A 23,227-nucleotide genomic window follows, 5' to 3' on the forward strand; every position below is an offset into this window, starting at 1 on the left:
AAGCCATTGTGCAGGTAACTGGCTTCACAAGGTAGAACATCCATAAAATGTTCCCCATCCCATTATCAGATAGGCTTTTGGTTTCAAAGTATCTCTATAGTATATGAAGATTTTTAGGAAAATAGAATGCTGTCCTATTCAATGGCTAGAGCCAATAATATTATAACTAATAGCATAGGTCCTGCAGCAAAACATCTGCTTAAATCAGCTTGTCCAAAACTCAGAAATGAGATCAGACTTTAAGGTAAAAGTTGGATGCCACCCTTTTGTAATATTTATTAAAGTCTGAACTTATACCATTTTTTATTCAATTTACTGAATTATACATAGTACTTCCTCAAACTATCTATCCAGTAAGAATACCTTCTCACTTCCACAAGATGTTTTTGTGTAATTTGTGCATCATCTGGGACCTCAATATTAACAGTTGATGATTATGGCTCCCATTACTCTGCTCCCATCAATGGCCACATTCTCATTATAACCTTGTTAGGCAAACAGTGACCTTTATCCAGGGATGCAGTCAGAGCAGGTGCTTCTTCAGAAATGAGACTGTCTTGACGGATGCTTTCAACCCACCATTTATCCAAGTAAACCTCTCAAGTCCGTGACCAGAGCAGAACAAATAACCCCTCAGAAACCACTCACCAGGTGCTGAGTCTACTCGAGGTCGGAATTTTCAAGTGTTTGGTTGAAATGTACTTTTTGGTTCATGTTTTATAATGCTGAGCATCAAATTTAGCAAAAAGATTTGTGGAGTTTTTCACAGATATCATGTGTTTGTGAAAAGAGCACAAATCGCTTTATAGTAAATGATAAACAGCTCTGTGAAGATAAAACATAATGAACAGACAGAAAATGCTTACAGCAAATGGAGTAAGTTTTCCTGGGCCACCCTTTTTTATCTTTCATTTTTATTAATGGTAACAAGCCAACAATACCAATAAGTCTCCAGTAAGATCATAATTAAAAAGCAAAATCCAATATATGTATGAAAAATACGACTAATAGGAAAAAATGATACAATGATCATTGCATGCATTTTTATTAAATGGAGGAAATGAGCTCTCAGGGAAACAAAGCTGCCAGGCAAAGGTTTAATAACTTGAACTTTTGAATGTGTGTAGAGGCTAAAGAAGGGTGAAATGGAAGCTTACAATTGAGCTCGGAGAAACATATCATTTGCAGAAATCTCTTCTACACCCCTCTCCCCCACACATAAAAGAATATTCTTAAGTACTGAAAATATTTCCATAAGCATAACTAAACCATATAAAGCAAAACAAAATATTCTTTTCCTGCTGGCCAAAACAAAAGCAAAACCTGGAAAATACAACAAAGAAGGTGTGTTTTAGAAGCTCTTATTTAATACTTGATATAGCTAGTAAAGTCCTGATTGCTCTGGGGACGCTGCAATTCTATTTACTGTATTCTAGAACTAATAACAGTACTTTTCCAATTAGCAGATTTTTTGGAGGTATAATTGGCATACAATAAAATGTACATATTTTAAGTGTGCTGTTCAATGGGTTTTGATGGATGTATACTCCCATGTAACTATATCCCAACCAAATTTTGGAACATTTCCATCAACCCAGTGTATCTTACTGTGCCTCCTTCCATTCAGTTGCTCCCTGGAGGTGACAACTATTCTGATCCCTATCAATATAGCTTAGTTTTGCCTATTCTAGAATTCCATCTGAATAAAATCATAGACTATGTACTCTATCTCTTTTCTTTGCTCTACATGTTAGAGAGATCACCATTCACACTGCTGCATGTATCAGAAGTTCATTCCTTTTGTTGTTGCAGAGTAGTGTTCTATTTTATCAGTATACTGAAGTCTGTTTATCCAGTTGTCGCCTGACAAACATTTGGATTTTTGCAAGTTTGGGGCTATTGTGAATAATATTATGGAATTTTTATAGAAGTCTTTTTGTGGACAATTGTTTTCATTTCCTTCTAATAAATAACCACTGATATAATTATTAAATCATAAACTTTTAAGAAACATCTACTTTTAAGAAACTACTGAACTATTTTCCAAGGTGGTTGTATAATTTTTCACTTGCTCCAGCAATGTCTGAAAGTTCCAGTTGTTCACATCTTCACCAAATCTAGTATTTTTCAGCCTTTTTAATTCTAGGCAACCTAACAGAGATGAAGTGGTAATTTCCTGTTTTCAGGGTGAGATTACCACTATTGAAACCAGTTTTCTTAGGCAAAAACCTTAACTACTAGAATTAAGATTAGGGATTTTATAAACATATATAACCAATGTGCATTGTATGTTTATATTATATTTGCACATATACACACATATATAGTATGTAACCAAGGAGTATTATAATCATATCCTTATATAAAACTGCAAAAAATGAGTATGCATTAATCTTACATTACTGTGAAATCAATGAGTACTTATTGTTGGGAAAAAAGATATGCTAAAAAAGCAGGATATCTGAATCTTATGAACACAGAGATTGCTATCTCACTGTATTTCTTTCTATTCTGTTGTGTGTTTTTTAAACTCAAATGTTTAAAAAAACCATACTGCTCATAGTGTGATGTCCTGCTCATTTCAATTACATTTTAATCTTTATCCCATTTCACTAAACATTTGAAAAAAATAAAGTTCGGAAGACATGTACCATTTCATTATGTAAATATACCATAATTTATCAAATCCCCTGCTGTTGGAGATTTAGGTTGTCTTTAATATTTACATATTGTAACCATTTCTGCAATGAAATTCCTTTGTGCTGCTACCCACAGGCTCCTCCTGGCCAAAGAACTTTAAAAAGCTTGATAGATATTATAAAATTTATTAGCTTTTGAAAACCTACTACCCTAATATAATATATATATATATCCCACATTCAAAGGCTGTTAAATCACGTTGTTTACCCATATCTTTAGAAAAAAATCACTTCTGTCGTGGTAAACAACCTGCTTCCCTATTTATAATGGTCTGGCCCTCTAGCAACTTCAGGGCGAAATTATAGCTAATTTGCCTACAAACGTCAGGTGGTCATAATAACCTGGCCACTCAGTGTATGTTAAAATTACAGAAAGAGAATTCAGCATAACAAACCAAATTCATAGGATCCTTTCTCAACTTATGAAGAATTTCGAGCCGTGCCACATTCATCTGAATAAATGAGAACTGAAGTTAATGTTTGATCAAATGACATTGGGGATATGCAGTCAGAAAAACAGAAATCATCTCTCCAGTCTGACCACTTCTAACCATACTCTCTGCCTGACTTTGCCAGAAATAGAACCTAAAAGATCCTGCAGATGGTTCAAACCAGGTGTATTAACTGTCCCCTCCTACTGGAGCCCACAAGGAACAAAGCCCCAGGACCCACTGAGTAGGTATTTCTGACTGTAAAAGAATATCTTTGCGAAATTTTGTTTCGGAGTCAGCATTTAATTCACGTTACTGATGGATCAAGTTACTCAGAGTCAAGTTAGCAGCGGCATTGATATCGAACCAACTTTTTCATCATTAGTTCAGATGCATCAAAAAATTCCTTGATGCCCTGGTATGTGCAGTTCAAGTTTAAATAAAATCCAACATAGATTTTAATTATTTTAAATATCTTTCAAACGCCACAATTTCCTCTCAAAGAATACGGGATTCATTTGTATTTTTAATCTGAAATATGCCATAACATATTTTCTGATTTCATTTTTAACAAGGGTTACTAAAATTTAGAATACTTTGAAGTAACTATGGTCTTACTTTTGAAAAAAATAGAAAGTTCTTTCATAATAGGGGAAACAAAATTCCACATGATTAATTTTATTAGATTTCAAATCTAACCATATGAATAACAAAATTGATTTTGTATATATATTCTGCCCTAAGAGCTAAAAGACATCTATTTTAACAAAGCCTGTTAAACTGTATGTTCTGACCCAAACAATGATAATTTGCGCTTACAACACTAAATTTTTATCTTATATATCTCTGCTTCCCACAAATGGGAGTTTTAAACGTGAATCTGCCAAAAATCCCCAGTGCAAGGCGATTTCAAACATAATTATAACAGATATAAAATACAGTAAAGCCTGGCACACACAGTGAACAGACAATAAAGATAAATCTTTCAGTTTCGCTTCAACCAACCATTTTGATTTAAATATCCTAACAACTATCATATTGAAGTTTTTAAGATATGATAAGAATATTGAAAAGTCTTCCACAGGAAAGAAATAAGAATGGGAAACAGATCCCACCGGGCAAACCAGGATGCAAATCTGATTTAAATGAGAAATAAAAAGCAAAGAAGTAATAGAAGCTGCTAAGAAGTCAGAGACAGCCAAAAAGTCATTTTGAAGAATATGAAAACCTTGCTGCAAAAAGGGATAGTCTAAAAGTGGACTTTAAAAAGTAAACAGACTAAATTCTAAATCATTAGTCATCTTATTTTGTGACCCAATTTTATCCTAAAACTGTCTATGAAGAACATGTTTTCTTGTCCCCTTAATAACAAATATTGAAGCAAATATGTTCCGTCTATTAATTTTTTAAAATAAAAACCTTTGGAGAAGCACAAACTACTCAAGAGATCTTTAGAAAATCATAATATAATCGTACACACACACACACACACACACACAAAGTTGATATACCTAATGCATCCCCCAAATAGAATAATCCATTTTTTAAGACATTCAGAAATGAAGGGAAAGACAAGTAAACTTTTTCCTAGAAGATGAAAAGCAATTGATGGGGGGTGGAAATTTTTGGTTTTGAAAAGAAATTTCTGTTTGTTCTGAATATGTTTGTAGACTTAGCTGGAGAAGGTATAAACCAAGACAAAAAGTTTAAGATACTGGTGATAATGGGGATAAATGTGGAGAAGCTCTCCCAAGGGAAAAAGGGGGAATAGCTGAAAAAAATTCACAAGGTAATCACGTCTTATATTTTCAACAAAATACTTATTTTTTTAACTGTACATTTTAATCGTGGTGAGATTAGTTTGGCACTTAGAAAAACTGTGTTTCCATGAGAAGCTCAGCCCTTGGAATGGAGTAAAAATAAATATACTATTCTGGTTATTTACTCATTTAGAGTGACCACTTTCTTCTTTTGGCACAAATAGTTATTGTAAAATTTTATGAAGTGTCCTCTCAAATAGCTGGTCTTTCACAAAGATAGAAGGATTGACTCATTGGTTTTGAAAACATTAAAAACCAGTTTAGACATTACTTCCTCCATGAAAACTTTTCTGAGAGCTCTTATTACCCTTTGATAAACTTTGCAATTCTATGTGACCATGTATCACAATGCTTCCTATTTGTCTCACGTTGGTCTCCTGGACACTAAGATCCATGACTTCGCTCTGCATAGGGAGGACTTTGAAAAGAGGCTGATATACATGTAAAAAAACCTGATACACACACATAATGCTCAAATATTATTATGATATTAATGACGTAGCCTTAGCTTTTAAATGTGTCTAAGAGTAAGAGTAATAATACTAACTGTTGATCTCCATGTAACTCCTTTAGGTACTATAATGCTCTCACAAATGTTTAACTTGCTTTAATAATGGGGGGGGGCTTTGATTAAGAATACCTCACCCTCAGATCTGCTGGACTTATCCTGCTAAAGAAAGCCCAAAGTCACAGAAGGAAAGCTGGGAAAGCAATTTGATTCAGACACTGATCATTTACTGAAAACCTCTTCTGTGTCAGCACAATCCTAGATAGCATCGTGTTTGTAAACAGGCACCAATTTGAATATAAAATGTGGTTGCATACTTTAATGTTATATGTCAATTATATCTGAATTTTTAAAAAAAAATGGATGCACATTTAGAGATAGCTTTATTCTGAAACTAGAGGCCCAGTGCACAGATTCGTGCACTGATGGGGTCCCTCAGCCTGGCCTGTGCCCTCTTGCAATCTGGGACCCCTCAGGGGATGTTGGAGAGCTAGTTTCAGCCCAATCCCCGCAGGCCAGGCCAAAGGAACCCACTGGTGCATGAATCCGTGCACCGGGCCTCTCGTATGCATATAAGATCTTTGTTTAATCTCTTCCCGCCCTCCCCCTCCCCCTTCCCTCTGACATTCATCAGTCTGTTCCATGTTTCCATGCCTGTGCATTGAGCATCTGCCCCCTGGTGGTCAGTGCGTGCCATAGCTACTGGTCGAATGGTCACTTAGGCTTTTATATATATAGATGATTACTAAAAGAAGCAGACCTCTGTAAAGTGTGAGTGTGTGTGTCACGTAAGCAAGTTGGATGATGAGAAATAATGAGAGCCCTAACCAAACACCAAGGAAAGTCTCGGGGCTTGATGAACAGGAAGGAATAAATCCTATGTCAAGATAGCAAAGGCTCTGAGAGAAGAACCACAAACCTATTGCTTATTGAAATATTTGTACCTCATCAGTATTGCAACAGTATTTGTGCTCATGAACTTCCTACAAATAACAGATTTTCAGGTTACAATTCTAAAGAGAGATGTGATTCACAGTCTAAGTACAAGGGTAATATTGACCTCTGATGAGCCAGCCAGGACACAATTGGTGTACACAGTCTGCATAAGAGGGTTCAGGAAGGGGTGGCCAACACATTCCACCACGCCTTTGTGGGTATACTTGGAGCTCATTCTCTCTTAAAAAAGCCAACATGGAGGCAAAAAATATCCAAAAATCCAGCTTTTTGCCCCTACAGTACTGCTACTGAAGCCACTGAAATCACTATAAGTGGGAAACTCTCACCCTCTGCTTTAAAATTATGTTCAACAAAGCCAAAGGTCCATCAAAACTGTTACATGTACTCATTAGGAGCCAGTATCAACTGCTTCAATGCCATATTTCTGTGCATATATTTAAGGAAAAAATAAGTAAAGGAAGGAACTGTGCATGTGTTTAAAAGCAGTGATTAATATTCTCATTCAGAGTATGTTCTTTTTTTTCATTTTACTTTAACAATATTCTTGAAATCTTTGACCAGGTAAAGAACCTTCTAAAAAGATCCTTATGTTTGGGGATTTGCAAAAATTGTGAGCATTAGCTCATTCTTGTAGCTTTGCCCAGATCAATAATAGTAATTAGTGTAATTTTTAAAATAAAGAGAAAAAAATCTGAATTTTAAGTCCGTTGGCACAATCCATTCCCTTGGCTCTAGTGCAAACACTTTCTTTATCTAAACTAGCAACACCAAGCTTAGAGCAGAATATATTAGTAGGAGGCCTCTTTTCTGACTCATAACAGTTGATTTATTAAAGAAAATTTTGTAATTTTTTAAAAAGTGTATCATTTCTAAACCACAAGTTTAGGATGAAGCGGTTTAGAAATGGCTGTACCCCAATATTTTTTTAAGTTTTTTAATTGGTATTTAGAGAGAGAAGAAAGGAGAAGGGGAGAGAGTGAGAACTATCTCGGTGAGAGCAGAACATTCGATCAGCTGCCTCCTGCACGCTGCCAAGGATGGAGCCTGCAACCCTTCAGTGCATGGGATGATGCGCAACCAACTCAGCCACACCAGCCAGGTCTGTACCCCAAGATATTTTGACATACAATGTATCATAATTCAAACTATTTTTATGAAAAAGAAGCTTATCTAAAAGTATTACTTGGCTATAAATATTTATGACTTTTTAAAAATCAAGATAATTAGTTTTTACCATAAAAATATCGTGGCAACGTAGTCCCTGTTGGACTACTTTATTTCTTTTCTAAAATTTTTTTTTGTTTTCAGAAAATGGATAAAAAGGTTAATCTGAACTGATGATAGCCACCATCCATATGTTGACAAATGACCTTATATTCTTTTCAGGTGTGTAATCGTCTTAGTTTAGTAGAGGAAAAAGGAAGGTTTTAATATTGTGGCTTCAATGCTCATTGTGGGATTAATATATTTTCTCACCTAACCTCCGTACTTTCCTCCCTGCTGCCCCACCCTGTAAAATATACTTATTCATTAAAACTGAAATAAATTAGCTTTTCCTTCTTTGGGGGGTTCTTTCCCACATTCTTTACTTACTGAATACTATGCTTTTGCAATCTTAGTAAGAATGGTGCGAAAGAGCACATATTCTACTTGCTGAAAAGAAAAGGAAAATTTCTTAAAGAATTATTTGGAATTGGCAGAAAATGTTGTACCTTCCACAGTCTAGAATCCTCAGTTTTATCTTTTCTAAGAAAGTTACCTGCCCAATCTCTAATTCAGTATAAAAGTTACCTGCTAAAGTGAAAGGAAATGCACAAAGAAGAAACTTTTAAGGTAAAACTTTTGAGGTAAAATATACACACTATGGCATTCTGTGTATATACAAAACAGACTATATAACATACACACTCACTCTCTGATTTAACTGTAGGCTGAGAAAGCCTTCAAGGATTTAAGTACCAATTCCTCTTCATTATTAAGATTCCTTTTTCATGTCCTGATTCCAGCGATGAGGAGGAATTTGAAGGACAGCTGGTTTTATTTTGGGGCAACCAATTACTCAGAGAGTCATTTGGAACTTGAAGCACTGACTCAATCGCCCTCTCTCTGCTCTCTGAGGTACTTAGAATAAGTCTGTTACTTCCAAACGACCACTGTTCAAACATCTATAGCTTATTCCTACTGACTTCGCTACTCCAAAGTAAATATGCTGTTTCTCTAATTTTTTTATTCGGCAGTATTTACTCTGAAAAAACAAGATTTTTACGCAAAAGCAACAAGGTGTGGCTGACACAAAGGACATGCGTCCACAGCTGCAGTCCACCCACCCCCAGTGGCTTCACGTGACACAGTGTCGACTGAGAAGCCCTGAAACATTCCTCAGATTGCTCGAGGCCTGTATCACCATGCAGATCCACCTGCCCAGATCAGCTGTTAGGAACTCTCTACAGCTTGACAATCACGCTGGAGATAAGTGTGCCCTGACCGGTGAAAAGCAGGACTCTTGGCTGACACCCTCTCTTCCCAACCCCTCCTGTGTATCAGCTTCACCCATAACGCCATCATACTGCTTAGTCATTTGAAATTGTCACTGTGGTGTTGTCATCCCTAATCCACTTTTATGTCATGGAGTTGATGACCCTAGTGTAAGATCTCGTTTTTACCTACATCAAATTCAGGTCATCTCAAAGGTATATGAATAAAATTATCAGGGAAGATTCCCCAAAGAAACTTGTGTACACAGCTCTCTAGGACTTCTTTATTCAATCATGTTGGCTCATCTAATCTGACATGCAGAATGGGACAACAGCCGTCAGCTGAAAGCTTCAGACAGGATAATTTGGAGCACTTGGACCCAAAAAATGATTAACTATTATAATTTTCTGATAGCCAATCATTATTCTCACTCTTTTTTCACTTGATAAGAATAGTCTGTATAATTATATCTTATTTTAACCTTTCAGATATATTTGATTAGTAATTTTGAGCACACATTAAGGCTAAAATGGCTAAAAAACTTGCAGATTTACAAAAGGATAATTTTTCTATGTATGCATTTGAAAGCCTTTCAGTCAAATATAAACATATGTACAAAATTAGGTCTAACACTTAAATACCAATTGTAATGTAATCGACACTACAGAATAACTGCTCATTCTACAAGAGAAAAGTGAAGACACAAACAAAAAGAGACACAAGGTTCCTTTTGCCCAATCACTCACCTTCCAGAACTGTGCTGTGCTCTGGGCTAGAAAGCTCAAAGTTCAAGTCACACTGTACTTTCAGAAATGTTTCCCCTTTTAGTTATGTATCATAAACATCAGAACAACACTGAGCTTTGAAATAATCTGCTGATATCATCACTCTTCAGGAGAGGAGGGAGGGTCCTCCCCGAAGTGCTCATGACTAAGGTTATCTGTGTGGAAACAGGCCCCTGGTTGCCTAGGAATTCGTTGGCTCTTGACTGGTTGTTTCCCACTCTACTTGAAGTCATAACCTCTGTCTGCTTGAGATATCATCATTCATCTTCAGAGTCATGGAGTGTCATGCTACATAAAAAGAAGTTATTATTTGAAACACCTTTCAGACATTCTTATCAAATGAAGAAAGAGCCAGAGTAACAGTTCGGTGACTAACAGAAAAGTATAATATTCATACACTCTCACAGTCTCTCTGGCCATTCTTTTTAATGTAGCTTCTTTTTTTTAAACCAAAGAATTGGATAAATTTTTTTGGGTTTTCCAAAGTATTAAAGTAATAGGCAAATAACTCAGTTGTATAAAGTTCCATTGCCTTCCTCTTTCTCACTCCAACCTTGAGATAACCCATCTTATGCCCCTGAGATTTTATTTTAACCCATGAGATAACCCACTTTAAAGCCTACTGTGTATCATTCCATGTTTTATTAATATGTTTACACAGTCTTATTCACACATACATTTGCATAACATACCCCAGTTTTGTAATACAACCTATTACAAATCTGGGATAATCTCATGTTGTTCTGCAATTTGCTTTTTAACATTATCATAAACATTTTTCCAAGCCAATATACACAATTTGACCACACTGTTTTGAATGACTGCACAGTATGTCACGCTATTAATGTAAAACAAATTATATAACCATTTCCTTGTTGACGAACAATTAGAGTATTTACCAACAGCTTGCTATTACAATGTTACAGTTAAAATACTGGCACATGTTTGTCTACAGATTTATTATGTTTTTTTTACTTCTATAGGATAGATGCCTATATGCGGGAGTGATGTCAAAGAGAGTATACATTCTTACTTTTTAAAAAATTCTGCCAATTACTTTCTCAAAAGACAGAACCAACAGTGTTAGTGTGTGCCCTTTTCCAGCAACTTTGATACTACTATATGTTATCAACCTTTTAAATATTGTCAAGCTGGGGGTAAAAAAAATCAGGTTTTGTAATTTGCACTTTCACAAGATCAGCTGAAATATTCAGCTGTTATCTTATTGTAGCTCATATTAAAAGCTATATTCAGCCGAAACCGGTTTGGCTCAGTGGATAGAGCGTCGGCTTGAGGACTGAAAGGTCTCAGGTTCGATTCTGGTCAAGGGCATGTACCTGGGTTGCGGGCACATCCCCAGTGGGAGATGTGCAGGAGGCAGCTGATCGATGTTTCTCTCTCATCGATGTTTCTAACTCTCTATCTCTCTCCCTTCCTCTCTGTAAAAAATCAATAAAATATATTATAAATAAATAAATAAATAAAAATAAAATAAATAAAAGCTATATTCATCATTTGTCAAGAGACACCACATTCTTTTTAAAACCCCAAAGGACACAAACCTTATATACTATTTGCTTTGTAAATGCCCTGTGAAAATAAAAATCTTAACTTACCTACCAGGAGAGTTAATGCCGCAATTCTGTTACATGAATTCAACTATGGATATTATCCAAATTACGCAACAGGATTCTAATTTTTAATCATCTGAACTACATGTCAATCTTAACCATCAAAAAGGTTTTGCCAACTCTCCAACCTGGCTGTCAAAGTCAAATTAACAAAGCATTAACAACCAAGAAGGCAAACAAAATCTGCAGACTCTCACTAAAGCTTAGTATGGTAGTGATAATGGGGCTCCTTTGAATTGAGGAACAGGAAGGCTTATCTGAGGTGATAATAATTAAGACCTAGGTATCAAAAAAGAACCAAGTGTGTGTAGATAAGGAAGAAGAGGGTCCAGAAGGCATGGTCAAGGAACAGACAGGCCAATGGGTCTAGAAAATAGTGACGGCAGGATCGTAGATTGGACTGTAATGACTGAGAGTGGAGCAAATAAGAGATAGGAATCAGGAATCTTGTTTGCACATGTGAAGTTTGAAGACTATTATATATTCAAGTGCACATGAGGTTAAGCAACCCAAGAGGTGACTCCAGGGTCCAGGAAGAGGCCAGGGTTAAAGATATGGATTTAGCAGACACTGACGTCAAGATGCCATTTAAAGCTACTAGACTCAATAAAATTGCCTAAGGGTCATCCAGAGAAATGAAAAAAAGTCAAAGGGTGGATAGATAGAGAAATACCATCACAGTGAAGCACTGCATGTTCTTGAAAATATAGTGGTGGCACACTCTGATTTAAAGATAGGACTTTGAAAATTAGATCTATCTAAAGCTTTAATATGCAATTTTTTAACTATACTGATTTATGAGTAAACACATTAACTATCTGTCACAAAGTATTATTACCTGGTGCATATAAAGTGTTGGCTACTTAAAGAAATTGTTAAAGGGGGTTTATTGTGTGAAACAGTAAATTAAAAACATATTTAAGTACTTTGATTCCTATGACACTGAGAATGCATGCCTCTTTAAATTTTGTACCCTTGGTGCTTTCCCTTCCCTCCCTCCTCTCTCAGCATAGTTGATTCCTTTGAATTAGTCTAAAATATTTTTTATTTCATTTATTCCAGTGACTAAAATAATGAATGTGCATATATCAATTAAAAAGTTGACATCTAAAATAAAAATCCCAATAATAAAGTTTAAAGAGGGCTTGGAAATTTACAAATGCCATGACCTAACAAAAATAAAACTAATTTGGTCCTCCACTTCTCCTAGTTTACTGTTGAAACCTTCCATCGCATTTTGATTGTAGCTATATTAAGAGTGGAAACCATAAAAATCTTAGACGAATACATAGGCAGCAAAATAGGAGACATTTGTCGTAGCAATATCTTTACCGATACAGTTCCTAGGGCAGTGATGGCGAACCTTTTGAGCTCAGCGTGTCAGCATTTTGAAAAACCCTAACTTAACTCTGGCGCCGTGTCACATATAGAAATTTTTTGATATTTGCAACCATAGTAAAACAAACACTTATATTTTTGATATTTATTTTATATATTTAAATGCCATTTAACAAAGAAAAATCAACCAAAAAAAATGAGTTCGCATGTCACCTCTGACACACGTGTCATAGGTTCGCCATCACTGTCCTAGGGCAATGGAAACTAAGGAGAAAATAAATAAATAGGACTACATCAAAACAAAAAGCTTCTGCACAGCAAAAGAAACCATCAACGAAACAACAAGAAAGCCCACTGCATGGGAGAACATATTTGCCAGTGTTATCTCCGATAAGGGTTTAATCTCCAAAATTTACAGGGAACTCATACAACTTAACAAAAGGAAGATAAACAATCCAAAAAATGGGGAAAGGATCTAAATAGATACTTTTCGAAAGAGGACATACAGATGGCCATAAGACATATGAAAACATGCTCAAAATCACTAGTCATCCGAAAGATGCAAATCAAAACAACAACGAGGTACTATCTCACACCTGTCAGAATGTCTATCAACAAATCAACAAACGACAAGTGCTGGTGAGGATGCAGAGAAAAAAGAACCCTCTTGCACTGCTGGTGGGAATGCAGACTGGTGCAGCCACTGTAGAATACAGTATGGCGTTTCCTCAAAAAATTAAAAATGGAACTGCCATTTGACCCAGTAATACCACTTCTAGGAATAGATCCCAAAAAAACAGAAACACCAGTCAGAAAGGATATATGCACCCCTATGTTGATAGCAGCACAATTTACCATAGCTAAGATTTGGAAACAGCCTAAGTGCTCATCAGCAAATAAGTGGATCAGTAAACTGTGGTACATCTACACAATGGAATACTATGCTGCTATAAAAAAAGAAGGAATTCTTACCATTTACAACAGTATGGATGGACCTGGAGAGCATTATGCTAAGTGAAATAAGCCAGTCAGAGAAAGATAAATATCACATGACCTCACTCATTTGTGGAATATAAAGAACATCATAAACTAATGAACAAAAATAGATACAGAGACAAAGAAGCATTGAACAGACTGTCAAATTTCAGCGGGAAGGCAGGGGAGGGTTGGGATGGGGGGTAAGAGATCAACCAAAGGATTTGTATGTATGCATATAAGCATAACCAATGGACAAAGACACTGGCGGGGGGTGGGGGGGTGAGGGCATGTGCCAGGGGGTGGGTGGTCAATGGGGGAAAAAGAGACATATGTACTACTATTTATAATACTTTAAACAATAAAAAAAACAAATGAAACTAAACAGACTACAACTAATTTTAATTTCTTAATTTATCTTACATCGTGGAATTGGTTCTTGGCATATCACTTTTGGAAATTAAAAAATTGTTTAACACTATGTACATCAGAAAAGTCCAATATACATGTAATTTTCAGATTCCTTTACAAGTTTGTTTCCTCTTTCTGGCAATAAACATACAGAAAGAATGACTTTGTAATGAAATTGAAACAAACAAGCAAAAAAATTCACTCAAAGATAAGTTTTGTTTTGAAGCCATTAAACAAGTGCCAGGTGTTTTCCAAGCAAGCAGCTGAGACTCTTAAATACCTGATGACTATAAAACAGTAGTTATATATTCAATGCAAGTTGAGTTTCTTGATCTATAAGTAAGCAATTTTAACAAATAATCTACTTATGTGATTTATTAAATGTATTATTTATAATAACATACAGATATATTGTAATTATAGAATGTATAAAATCTTGGTTAAATCCAAGCAATAAGTACATAAACTTCATGAATAATGGTTTTATTCAAAAGAAAAATATAAACTGAATAAAGCAGTAAAAGATGAATAAAATAAAATGAATTAAGAGACGTGTAGTTTGCTCAGTAACAAAACCAGATAATGAAGAAGCAGTTTACTTTTAAAAACATCGTTCACATTCCTTGGGTTCTGACTGGCTCATTTATATAATTAGATGTTTATGGAAAATTTAGCTTTCAACAACAGCTAAAAGAGTCTTGCTTCAAATTTCAGAAAAAAAATGGTAATTGGAAAAATTAGATATTTTAATTCCAAAAATACTGCAAATAACATTTTAATATCATTTTAACTCAACTAAATAAACTTCATGGTCTAAAAACTTAATTTCAAATCCCTGTCTCATACATGGCAATAAAATCAGGACAAATAAAAATAGCAAAGTCTATACTTTCTATAAATAAGTATATAAAAACTTAAAAAGAGAAAAACTAAGTAGTGTATATTTATTCAATAGTAGAAGAACAGCTAGTACATTTTTAATGTCAGATATGTAGCTATCTCATCACTCAACACAAGCTAGATAAATAAATAAAGCTAAAAGAAATGCAACGATAATTAAAGAAATATACTCATTAGAAAATAAAACAATGATCAAAGTGATACTATCCACATAAAATTCAGAGAGGAATGCGAGGCAATGGGAAAAAAAAAAGCCTTAAGGATAGAAATGGAAAAAAAAAGACAACAAATAAAGTTGAGGTTACTTAAACAGATAGTACTCTGAAACTGAAGACAATTATTAAAGTGGGGGCTTCAAAAAGAAAAAGTCTTACTCACCTGAGTGAGGAACACAGACAATAGATAAAGCAAATAAGAACAAAAGGGAACTTGGCTTCCATTTCCAGGGACAGCTCCACATTCCACCTGAGCGAAACATCCTGCGATGGAAGAAAGCAACAATCAGGACACTTAGAATTCAATAAAACATTAGGACAATAACAGTAAATGTATAGGTTTCCAGCAGGAACCACCAAATAGAAACCTTTTTCAGTCTTGCTTCTAAATAATGGTGATGAACCAATCACCTTCTTTATGCTAATTAGGCAAAAGAAAAAAAATCCATTTATTTTACTTGCCATCTGGTGGCACCTTCTTTTTCAGAGAATATATAATAGGTGATCTCTGCATGAACATGGGGAAATATTCATATAATTTAAAAATAATATTAAAAAATAAAGCAATTTCAGATTCAGAGTTTAGCATCACATGACCATGGAGGTGGCAAGAGGACAATTATATCAACATCCCCTATAATCTTCCAGAAATTCAGACTTTAAGAAAATATTTTCACTGTATAACATCTGCTCCTTCACAAATGGAGACAATTAAAATTAAATTAAATTGCCCCTAAAACAAAGCATTGAATCATTAACATCCAACAAGATTAATTAATGTCTTTATCTAGTTATCAATGTATTACAGAAACTAGTAAATGACATTACATGGAGGGGTGGTGCTTTGAAAACTCTCAAATAATTCTCTGTATATCTAATGGTCTTGTCTTTAAACTCAAAGTTATACTTAATAATGATTTAGACAAGAACAGCCATATTTACTCAAAATAGTGGTTTGTTATTTTTCATTGACTCAACCCCATCAAAAGAGGCAAGTCAGTGAAGGAGCAGCAAGTATAAAAGTCAGTCACCAAAGGGGACCCTAAATGAGCTAGTGACAAGAGAGTCACAAAGCAGGAGGATACATGAGTAGTAATAAGAAATCTCCAGATCTTAACTCCCCAAAAAGAGTTCGTTACTTTGATTGTAAGTGGTAATTGAGAGTCATTTTACTTCCAAAAGAGGGGCAACTAATAAGAAACCTAGGGGTCACAGTACAGTTGAGCCTTAGACAACCCAGGAGGGTAGGGGTGCTGCTGACTGTGCAGTCAAAAATACGTGCATAACTTATGACTCCCCAAAATCTTAACCACAGTTGTCTCTTAGTATCCTCGGAGGATTCGTCCCAGGACCCTGGAACGATGATACCAAAATCCACAGATGCTCAAGTTCCTTATATAAACTGGTGTGGAACAATGCATCCAGTCGGCCTTATGCACCCTCAGATTCCCAACCTCAGATCAAAAATACTGTTTTCTATCTAAGTTGGTTGAATCCTCAGATGGGAAACCAGAGATATGAAGGGCCGATTGTATATATATATTTATTTTTAAAAAACTGGCATATAAGTGGACCCAAGCAGTTCCAACCCATACTGTTCAAAGGTCAACTGTGATACTTTCTTTACCTGAAGGTGGCTCATCTGGAGTAAAATAGATAATACTAAACAGGATACCAGAAAAGTGGAAAGAGAAATAAATGCTCAAGCAAAAACAGACATCAAATGATTCTTGCACTTGTCTCAAGCATGCATTTCAATCTGTATTTTTTGGTTAGAGACCATCTAAGTAGCAAAAGGAACATACCCTAGACTCAGATGGACCTGGCTTTGTTACTTATAAATTATGTAGCCCTGGGGGAATTTACCTGACCACCTTGTATCTATTTTTCATCAGCAAGTTAGGAACAGCAATGGAATTTAATCCATAGAGTTGTTGGATGATTAAATCAGACCATGTCTTTTAAGGATAGTGACTGATGCTCAGTAAGCAGTCAATAAGTATTAGTTATTATTATAACCATCATACCAGGCATACTAATATAAGTGTGGTTATTCCGTCAACCAAGACTCCACCATTCTGCACAGTGAAATCAAAAGAAAAGACTTAAAATAAGAATGGACAACAGGATTAATGCCATAAGCCAACACCAATGAACTGACTTCATGGCTACTTCTGGGATCAGAAATAAAATAAATGATTCATTGGGCCCTGAATACAAAAATTTCAAGTACTGTCTCATATTCATGCCATGATTTTATATTCACCAAACTAGGATTACCAGCATCATACAGCCCCTAATGGAAATTCTAAACTAGGGAAGGGTTAAGATCTAAAGATTTTTTTTATATGAAAGGTATGTTCTCAAATACATCCACCCAAAATATTTTAAATTAAGAGCAGTGCAACTGCTTGTGAGAAGCAATCTAGTAGAGTAAGTCATCATCATAATAATGGATGTGAACTGTGGACTATCACAGAGTTACATCTTGGAGCTTCTATTTACTGTGTGGTTTGTGAGGCAAAACCCTGAGCCTATTTTTCTTCCAATTATCCACCAAAAAGAACTAGCGATAGCATGACTTGGCACTTAGTAAGGACTTTAAAAAGGGTAAATGATAAACTTCTGTCACATAGAAAATTTACTCATTTGGATGAATGTGTCCATTTCCCATTGATGCTGGATGAATGAGGTATTTCCCATTCATGCTGAAGATGAATGACTGTGCTGCTAAGACAAAAGCACAATTCTATATCCAAAGATGTTTTGATCTGAGAGGACCAAAGATGAAGTATAACCTCCTCATTTCACAGAGGAGGAAACTGAAGCCCAGAGCAGACCAATCAAACTTGGCTTGTCAGCCTTACAGATATTAACAGAAGGGGGAACGCCCAAGAGAATACCCAGGAGAAGGCCCAGCTTCTTAATCTCAGTCCCATGTGACAATTCCCTATCGACATGTGACTTATGGTCCCTTTTCAGTTCAAATGCTCTCTGAACAGGATTCAGTGAATTACATTCATTAGCTTGGCAACACTCAATCCTGTTTATTTCACATGCTCACACAACTTTCTTCAACTATAAAAGGTTGTGACATTTATGGATTCCATATCCAAACCTGAAGTTGTTTTACAAAAGCTGCCTGCAGCCCTGTCAGACAACCCAGGGCTTGATGCATTCCAGTTCTGAAGACTCCACCATGCTGCACAGAAAACGCACGCAGGACAGGGCAAGTACTTGTAACCAAACATAAACCATATGACACGCCAACTTTCGTCCACTTTACTGTTTACTAAAGAACAGAAACAAATAAATTAAGAATAGAACAGAGGAAGGAAAACACTGTGTGTCTTCTCAGGGGATCATTTAGCAAAGACACATCCCTGAGATTTAAACAATTTTCTCACAAGAATGGAAAATCCCAAACAGGGTTACTAGGGTTCTAAGTAAAAACTACAAAAAAACATAGTACAATCTGTGTCACTTGGGTTGTGACCTCCAAGTTCTATTGAAGAAAGCAAGGATATTTTTCAGTAGAAGAGAGTCACAGACTTTATAATCTGAAAAGAATCTAAAAATTACACAATAAAACCTATCATTTCACAGGTGAAAGAACTATATAATGATAAACCACTTGCCCCCCCCCCAAAAAAAATCAGTGGTTACAGAGCCAAAAGACCTCCCTGCCCCCATGTCACCTGGCTTCCAACTCACCTGTCATTCTGAAAACCAAACTACCTCGATTGCAAACTCGCTTCTCCTTTTCTATCTGCAAAGGCTACAAAATACAATATGCCTGAGTCCTATCTCGGGAAGCTTGAAAACTTAACTCTTTCATACGAACTGTTTTAAAGGTGGGTACAACCCTTTGTGGACATGATTTAATCCAAATTCATTGCTGAAATAATCTAAAAAACCAACCATCATTCATCTATTTGCTCTTACCAGCTCCTTTAAACATCACAGTTTAAAAAGAAATTAGCGAATAAATACCGAAATTAGTAGAGAAATTGATATGCTACTAGGTCTATTAATATCAGCAATAATTAGAATTAACTTCATTCTCCATGTCCCAAATGAATTTCCCTGGCAAACCCTTTCATAAAGGGGTGTGAGGAGTAGCATAGAGCATGCCTTAATTCTTCCAGAGTGAAAACAATGGAAATTTGGTTTATTCAAGTCTGCTTCTAATTGTATTTTTTCTTCTGGTTAAGGATCATGTTCCTGAGTCTAAGCAATGAATGAAAAGGGAGATGTTTATTAAGATTGTTTATTAAGTTGGGATCATCCTGCTTCAAAAAGGGGGGAGGGTTTATTCTTCAAATCTGTACAAATCTTGACTCTTACTTGAGCTGTAACATGCATAACTGGCTTGTATCATAGGTGAAATTAAAAGGCACCCTTGAGAAATACACACACACACACACACACACACACACACACACGAGTACATGCAGTTGTGACACTATGCTAGAGCAAAATGTTACCACTGGGAGAAACTGGGTAAAGCATACCCAGGATCTATCAGTATTATTTCTTACAGCTGCATGTGAATCTACAAATACAAAATTTTCAATTAAGAAGTCACCCTAAATCCCTGATGTATGTAACTTACTCTCAGATGTTTTGCAAAGAAAATTGTGTGTGTGTGTGTGTGTGTGTGTGTGTGTGTGTGTGTACAGGGTGGAGGGAAGAAGAAAGGAAGGACAGTGATAAAATAAATGATGTAAATATTTTTAATAAGTGATTCTGTGTAAAAGCATACAGGTGTTCTCTGTACTATTCTTGCAACTTTTCTGTAGGTTTAAAATTATTTCTAAGTACAGTTAAATACACACCTATGCATTTACACTGAAGTGTATCAATGTTTATCTTATGACACATTCATTGCTATTGAGTAAATCATTGCTAGTTTGATAGAAGAAGTGTCTCATTTGAATTTCCTTTATTTGGATTGGCATGTTGAAGTTATTTGTATAATGTTCTGTTACATATAAATGGTTTTCTTACTGATTTGTAATTTTTTTTACCGATTCTAAACTAACCATGTTAAACCTTTGTCATGTTTGCTATAAATGTTTTAAATACAGTAAACTTGAAGAAAACGGAATACTTCCATCCTGAGTAATGCCTATAAAGTAAAGTAGGCTAATACTCAGGTAGCCACACTTGGTTTATTGGCATTTTCAGTTACAACTGAAATGTCCCTTAAATGCTATCTCCTCAGTATGCGTCCAATGTAGATAATGTAATAGTCATCCAATTGGAAATGAACATGGAAAGATACAGTTTTTGCCCAAGCATGCCACACACATTGAACAAAGTCTTTTTCTATTTAGTCTAAAATCTAAATTGTATTTAGAAACTTTTAATCAACCCATCATAAATATAAACTCTGGAAGATATGGGCAGTTAAAAAAATGGTCAGGTTTAAGGAAGCATCTGTAAGTTTATTTTTAATATATAAACTGATTCTCTTTCAAATCATTATTTCCAGAAATCAGAGTGACGTGTCCAGTTAGGCAGTAAAACTACAAGCTTCTAATATTTCCCATAAGCCAAGAGACAATAGCCTCATTCACCATTCACTTTGGAAAAGCACAATGTCATGTAATTTATATAAGCCATAAATGGAACAGTAGCTTCATGCAGCTTGAGACCAATTAATGCAAGTCTTGTTAAACCTACTAAATTCCCTAGGGCATGAAAAACATGCAGTCCCTACAACTCCAAAATATATTTATAAAAGTCCACAATTTCAGAACTTGAGTGTAATGATATATAAATATTCTTTCTCCATAAGTAGTAGGCAGAAAATATAATTAGCTTGTATACTTGAATCTATTAAAATTTAAAAGGTAACATAGTTTGTTTCTCATTTTAACTTTTTTTCAAGAAGACAGTAGAAATATTTACATTGGAAAGGTTGGTGTTATTTCTATATGTTCTAACATACTAATATCTAAAAAGAATCGGAGCATCTTAAACCATTCCATGTGAATTATAAACAGCAAAATGGAAAAAAAGAAACAGTTATCTGTCAAGAAATAGAAAAACTTCCAGCCAAAACAGCTCAATAAAGAACTCAATCAACGTACTAAATTCTATATTTTACGTGATTAAATATTCATGCTTTCACTCTATAATGACATAAGATTTTTTAATCATGTGCAAATTCAAATGGACTACATAACTTCATTTCATAATCAGGACATTTGTCCCATTACCTGTGACCATTTTCACATCTTTTTATTTCAAAAATTGGGTACTCATATTTTATTTTTACGTATAACATGCTTCCCCCCCCCCCCCGCCCCCCATAAGATGTACATAACCTAGGAGAGCTGAAAGTAAGCTAGACAAATATCTGCTGTTTAAAAACCTAGTATACTTTCAGGAAAAACTGAGGTTTAGAACAAACTCACATTCATTAAAAATGCGTCACCTTTGTATGAGAACAACTCTTCTATGAGACTGTTGGCTGTATCCCAAAATAAATTCAGTCTATACCTTAACGATTCCACTGGCATAAATGAAACTTTAAAGCTCACAGGTGAAGAATGACTTCACATGCAATTTTAATAAAAATAAGTAGTTCCCTTCTAACTGTACCGGCCACTACCAGGAACAGAGCTACAGACTACTAGGCTTGCGGTCATTGCTCTTCCTCCTATTTTAAAAATGTGTACTAGGGAGACTGGGAGGTGAAGGTGCAAGGAAGGGAAAGACAGGGCCTGAGCGGGTATGTCTTTTTGCAGGTAGTAAATGAAAGAGGGAATTTAAATGGAAATAAACAAGGATCCAGTAGTTGGGGGAGGTAGGGTGACTATCAATTTCTAGAAACTCCTGTATCTTAGTCAGTGGGAGGGAGAAAAAGTCTATCAGGGTGTCTGCCCGAGGTTAAATAAAACACCAGGGGTAAAATTACATATTACAAGAAAAAGTAACTTCTGAGTTGGCCACAAAAATAAGCCTGGCTCTTTTGAGAACAACCTTCCTTTTTTTTTTTCCTCTCTGGAAGGCCAGGCGGTGCGCGGTGGCCCTTCTGCAGGGTTGCTCTGAGGCACCTCACCACTTAGATGATAATTCCATAGAAACAAAACCTATTATTATAACCTTCTCTTTGCCCTATACCCTCCCCCACACTTCTAATTCTATACAAGTCCCTCCGCAGAGCCCATCACATAAATGGCATATTCCTTAATGACTTTTTAAATCTACCAAGTACAACCCAGAACCTTTTCTGCCCGCTTTTTAAAAACCATTTGAATAACCCAAAGATCCAAGAATAACTCCTCCAGTCCAGGGTGACAATGTGTAAAGTCAACATTTTCTCAGCATACCGGTACCTTCCAAGCCCCAGGTGTTGATCCAGGAGAGCGCCTTCTTGGCAGAGCAAGGCCCCTGGACGCAGGCGCCCGGCCTGTTACTCCTTGTTCAATTTGAATCGAAAACACGCTTTCCCCATTCTTGAAGCCCTGCCCTTTTTTATTATGCTTTACGCCGCCCAAATATGAGGTTTACCTCTCCCTGGAAAAAAAGCAAGCCACACACACACACACACACACACACACACACTCACACATGTCACAGCTCATGCCTCAGGGCCTGGGGGCACACTGAAGACAAACCGGTTTATTTGGTCCATACAGTGGAAGTCCTCACCAAATCACTTGGGGGAGGGGGGCGGGGGAGGGGGGCGCACAGGTAAAGGTGTGACGGAATCTGAGACCACGGGGAGACTTACATGTTGGCATTACTGCGCTGGTGTCGCCACGGGCCGCGCAGTCATCCTCCGGGTCTTCCCCCGGCTCTGCTCCCCGCTCCCCAAAGGAGACCCCAGGCGCCGGGGCGCAGCGCGGCGGGCGGACCCTGGTTCACGCTCTTTCTGGGGGGACCAGGGGGCGCCCCGCAGCCTCCTCGCCGCGCTCCGGGCGGCGCCAGGTGGGAGGCAGCGCCGCCGAGTTCAAGTGCGGCTCGCGGCGTCCAAGGGCGGCTAGCGGCGTCCAGGGGGCGGCGGAGCGGCAGGTTCCTCTTTGCAGAGAAGTTGAAGGAAAGTTCGCGGCGGAGGTGGAGGCAGCG

The 23,227-nt window shown here is 36.4% G+C and overlaps 1 protein-coding gene across 1 annotated transcript in view; it reads right to left on the reverse strand.

Annotated features, from left to right (window-relative positions):
* The window catches only part of ADGRG6 (adhesion G protein-coupled receptor G6), a 132,750-nt gene extending 109,778 nt beyond the window's left edge, over positions 1-22,972 (reverse strand). The window contains 2 exon segments of the mRNA XM_006084498.3: positions 15,309-15,409; positions 22,893-22,972. Coding sequence (XP_006084560.1) covers positions 15,309-15,409; positions 22,893-22,894 — 103 coding nt within the window. The 5' untranslated portion in view covers positions 22,895-22,972.
* Between the last annotated feature and the right edge of the window lie 255 nt (positions 22,973-23,227).

The sequence above is a fragment of the Myotis lucifugus genome, unplaced genomic scaffold (assembly GCF_000147115.1).
Source record: "Myotis lucifugus unplaced genomic scaffold, Myoluc2.0 scaffold_11, whole genome shotgun sequence".
Taxonomy (NCBI): Eukaryota; Metazoa; Chordata; class Mammalia; order Chiroptera; family Vespertilionidae; genus Myotis; species Myotis lucifugus.